This window comes from Arachis stenosperma, chromosome 3 (genome assembly GCF_014773155.1).
Source record: "Arachis stenosperma cultivar V10309 chromosome 3, arast.V10309.gnm1.PFL2, whole genome shotgun sequence".
In the NCBI taxonomy this organism is placed as follows: Eukaryota; Viridiplantae; Streptophyta; class Magnoliopsida; order Fabales; family Fabaceae; genus Arachis; species Arachis stenosperma.
The window spans coordinates 159,176,669-159,181,826 of NC_080379.1; the positions used below are offsets into that span (position 1 = coordinate 159,176,669).

General features: G+C 32.8%; 1 protein-coding gene across 1 annotated transcript; it reads left to right on the forward strand.

Annotated features, from left to right (window-relative positions):
• Positions 1-594: 594 nt before the first annotated feature.
• On the forward strand, positions 595-2,691 carry LOC130967077 (uncharacterized). Its single transcript, XM_057891899.1, has 6 exons — positions 595-955; positions 1,068-1,303; positions 1,591-1,806; positions 1,928-2,020; positions 2,112-2,213; positions 2,308-2,691. Exons 1-6 carry the CDS (start codon positions 595-597, stop codon positions 2,689-2,691), a joined length of 1,392 nt encoding a protein of 463 aa, XP_057747882.1.
• The last annotated feature ends 2,467 nt before the right edge of the window (positions 2,692-5,158 follow it).

Sequence of the window (5,158 nt, forward strand, 5' to 3'; positions counted from 1 at the left end):
ATTTATTTGTAAACCAGTCATTAATGCTATTAAATAATAAGACTTGAACTAATATTAAAACTAATTAATGTTTTCTATGTTAAACTAATTTAATTAGACTTAATTGATTAAAAACTTAAATTATTTCAAAAAAATAAATTCTAATATTCTATTTATCATGATGTATCAAGTAATGTGCCTTATAGTGTTCCATATAGATTTCATAATTTTGTATTTCCTAATTTTGGGGTATAGTTTGTATTCTCTATTTGCTTTAAGGGTCTTTTTACGTTGTGCATGTTATTTGTCTAGTAATATTGTTTTTTTTTGTCAAGGTTTGTAAGGATGCCTAGGAAATCACGATACAACATTATACGGGAACCCTCAAAGATGCCGAAACTAATGCCGGAACTGAAGAGACAACGGTTAGTGTTTGTGGTTAACATTTCTTGACGTAACCTTATGTGAAAATTAGATATCCTTCAATTGCATCATTGAACCATGTTGTTAATTTTTCTCCCAGCAAAATGATTAGTTTATGAATTAAATTAATTCTCAATATTAAATCTTTTTTTAAAATATAATTCTTTTTCATATTGCCTTAAGGTTGGGTCCATGACTAAAGGAGCTCAGACATCACGTGAGCAACCACGTGATAGGGTTCCGATTTTGTCCTCAGTTAATAGAGCTCCGCCAACCCGCATCAATGAACCGTTTCGTGCACCACGCATCGATCATAGGATTGCGCAGTCGAGCAGTGCTAATGATCCTCAAACTCCCACAGAACGCGTAGAGACTCGGCATCGTGCGGAAGTGGCTGATCATGAATTAGAGGATGAGAATTATGACCCAGAGGCGGATGAAGTTCCGTCGTTTGATGACTACATCGACAACTTGTTTGCTGCCCAAGAAGTCGAAGGTCAGCACAACAACGGGAAATGTAAAGATACAGATTTCTGGAAAGTTACTGTTATCGGTAAACTTTTTTTTCTCTTATTTTCATAAATAGTTATCTTTAAAGTCCTTTACTTCTATTTTCTTTTTTTGCAATGATTAGATAGTAATTTTGTTTCCCATACACTTCTTAGAGGACGGCGTGAGAAAAGCTTCTAGGCTGAGCATGAAGGAGGCTATAGCGCTCCCTTCCAATACAAAGATAGTACTCCCATTTAATAAAGAGCTGCAATTGATTGGTCAGGCCGCTAGATTATTCAGTGGTTTCTTAGGGAGTTTGGGTGTGGATTATTCCCATTTCCCCATATGTGCAAACAGTTGGAAGCATGTGAACAAAGCTAAGAAGGAACATGCATACGACATAATTAAGGTACAACTTTAAGCTTCAACAATTTAAGCAATTTTAGTATTTTGTTTTTTTTTTTGTAAGGGCTTTTGCATGGGTAAATTATATGGTTCATAAAATTTTCATATTTTATTTTTCACATTATTATTTAAGCACTTCTCATTTATATGTTATTGTGACTGCTTATACTGGATTTGAGTATCATACTTTAACAATTTAAATTAGCCTATAATGGTTATGGCATTTCTTCAAATTATCAGTCTTATACTTGTTAGTTGGTCTTGGTTAATGACAATGTCGACTAATTACAGCGGGTCTTTCACTATGAGAACAGTGTCGTAGGAAAAATAAAGCGCGATATTATGAAGAGGATAAGAAAGAACTGGAGGGATACAAGGCACCACTTGTATCATAGGTGTTACAAAGAAATAAAGACTTATGAGGAAAATCTTAAGCATCACCCAAAAGGAATAGAAGAAAATGAATGGAAAAAGTTCATTGACTATCGTCAGAAGGAAGAAACAAAGGTAAGCCTTGGTATATTTTATTATTTCCACAAAAACATACATGTGTTTACATATTACTCCCCATACATTTTATATTCAACATCTCTTTCTCATTTACATTTGTTCTATTATTTGTTCATAGAAAAAATGTAAACAGAACGCTTTAAATCGGAGCAAGCAACTTTACACACATACTGGGGGCTCCAAAACATTGGCAAGAAAAAAAGACGAAGTGGTAATAAGTCATTATTTGCATTAAGTTTTTTATTAATCTTCCTAAATATGTTGTTGTTGTTTACTAAATTGTGTCGATATCAATAATATAGGAGAAAGAGCAAGGAAGGCCCGTTGATAGAGGAGAGTTGTTTATCATGACTCATAAGAAAAAAGATGGCTCGTATATCCATCCCGATGCGCGTGTTGTTAGTGTAAGTCATGTTTGAAAATTTGAAGCAACTTAGCTTATTGTATATATCGTGCTACTGTTAACTCATGCCTTTCCAATGTGTTGTATATTTGTAGGAAGCAATTGCGAATGTTGAGAGGCAAGATGGATCCTCTAAGCACCTTTCACAAAATGATTCGCTAGCACAAGTTCTCGGAAAGGAGCACCCAGGACGGGTTCGTGCCCTAGGTGCTGGACCATGTCCCACCCAAGTCTTTGGTAACGTTGCTAGACAACCGTCGGGTTCTGCAGAGCCCAATGAAGAGTACGAGAGGAGGATTGCAGAATTGACGGTTAAGCTAGAAGAAGAGCAGGTGAAGAGGCAGTCGATACATAAGGTCTTGGGATATCTAGTCCAACAGCAAGGAGGCAATTTGCCAGCTAAGGTTAGGGGTGGAAAAAGGCCAGGCAGCCTGCCAGGGGCCTGCAGCCTGGCCTGTATTTGGCCTGGCCTGTTATAAAATAGGTATAGGCCCAGGCTCTTTTAAAAGCCTTAATACATTAATAGGCCAGGCTCAGGCTTACTAATTAGCCTTATAGGCCTGTCAGACCTGCCTGGACTTGTTAAAATATAATTAAATATATAAATAATTATTTGTTATTAATAAAATTATAAAATATTTTAAATTTATTATGTTTTATTATAAATATTTTTGTATATTTTAAATATGTTAAAAGTTTAAAATTTTTTATAAATATTAAATATATGACATATTACATATAACTATTTTTATTAAAAAATAATTTTTTTAAATAATATTTTTATTTTTGTAAAAAAAAATTTTCAGGCCTTTTAACAGGCTTCAGGCCAGGCCAGGCTGAATAATAGGCCAGGCCTAGTACTTTATGAAGAGCCTATAACAGGCTGCAGGCCAGGCTCAGGCCAATCAATTGTATAACAGGCCAGGCCTGTTAAGAGCAAAGCCTGGTCTGGCCTGGCCTGTTTCCACCCCTAGCTAAGGTTGCTGCAGAGCTGGCTTTTTTGGGTGGTACACCAGACTTGTCATGTGCAGGGTCATCTTCATTTGGCAATTACGACCCTCAACAAAAATTTTGAATTTCAATCAATGCTCTTAGATACTTTTGCATTTAAGTTGGTTTAGTGCTTTATGCTTATTTTCTTCAACTTAGGCATTCTTACTTTATTTTGGATAATGTTATGACAATTTCATTATATATGTTATGTTTGTATATATTTAATTTGGTTTGTTATGTTAATTGAGCTGTTTTACTTTGTTGCAATTTCTTTAAATTGATTAAAAGTAAAAACATTAAAGTTTAATAAACATATTTTTTCAAAAGAGGCAAAACAATAGAAAATCTAAAATTTTAATGAGAAATTTGAATTTAGCGGTAGTTATCACCCGCCACAAAACTCCGTTGTTTTCAAATCACTGGCATTTAGTGGCGGTTACAAATTGCCGCAAATTGGGAAATAACATTTTTCATCCACAAATTGCAGCGGGTAATAACCGCCGCAAAACCCAAGTTTTATTTCGCGGCGATTATTCCAGCGATTGAATAAAACCGCCGCTAGCCGTTTACCCGCGTCCCATCTTTTGAAGTTTCATTAAACCGTCGCGAAATGTTTTGCGCGGTTCAAAAACGCCACTAAACGGCTGCAGAAACTGCCACTAAGTGCCGCTTTTATTGTAGTGATGATTATACGAGTGACAAAATTTTATTATTTTTTTGTTAAGGTGATACCGTATCATTAAGGTGATATTAATTTCATTTCATCAATCAATTCTAATGCAGATTTAAATTCTAAATCAATTCACTTCTTAAAAGTATCGAAAGTAATATTCTAAGAATATTCTAGAATATTTAGTTATTTAGATCTAAAAATACTCTATTAGAAATACTCTTGAACAAGATACGTTTGCATTAATCTAGTGTGTACTGAGAATGAAATACATGTTTAAGTATGTCGTTATCGATCTGTAAACACATGATATACACGGGAGAAAAAAAATTTAACTATATCACATCTTGAAGTGTGATCGTACATTCTTTCATAGTTGATAAAATGTGTCTGTATCTTAAAGTGTCATCTTTCGATAAAAACGAAGATCAAAGTATTATCAAAAAAAGAATCCCTAAAATACGAAATATGACGTCAAAATATTGATAAGTGTCATAATATGATTAATTCACCTAAGCTAAAACACCTTCCACTACAAATATATGACTTAAATGATGTTTTGTAATAAAAACCATTTCACGTATAACCGCAATAATAAAAACTATTTACCCTGAAAACATTAATAATGCGAACATCATTAATTATAAATCAGACAAAAAAACCAATATAAATTTTTTATACAAGGTTTTCAAAACTTAACATTAAGGTCACACCTTAAGTAATTATTCATAAAAATAGATATTTTGTCAGAAATATTTAACTAATTTATGTCAATTAGAATAAAATAATTAACTAAATCCAACTTAACTAAAATAATATAATCTAGAATGAAATCTTATATTAACTATCTAACAAACTCCTAACAAATATATACCAATAAACTATAATTCAAATGACATAGTCTTCTCATTCTCATATAGATTTATCAAATTGAAGTCTTACTTCTAATTTAAAAAAAAAAAAACTCATTCTATCAGATATATTTAATGATTTATAAATTTAGTATTTATTTATTTAAAAGAAACAATTGAGCAAAGAAAATGGGGGATGACAAATTCAAAAAAGAGAAAAATATAATGTTATGTAACTAGAATTTTTGTTCAAAAAATGTAATATATTTAGATAAAGAATAAATGGCCATTTATACACATGACTGATGAAAACGCTAACATTTGTACCCATGATAATTGGAAACTAAACTTATACCCATGATAGATGCACTCCGTGTGATAAAAATACCCTGGCTTGGGTCTGAGCTTGGTTCGTGAAAATCCGAACCTAGG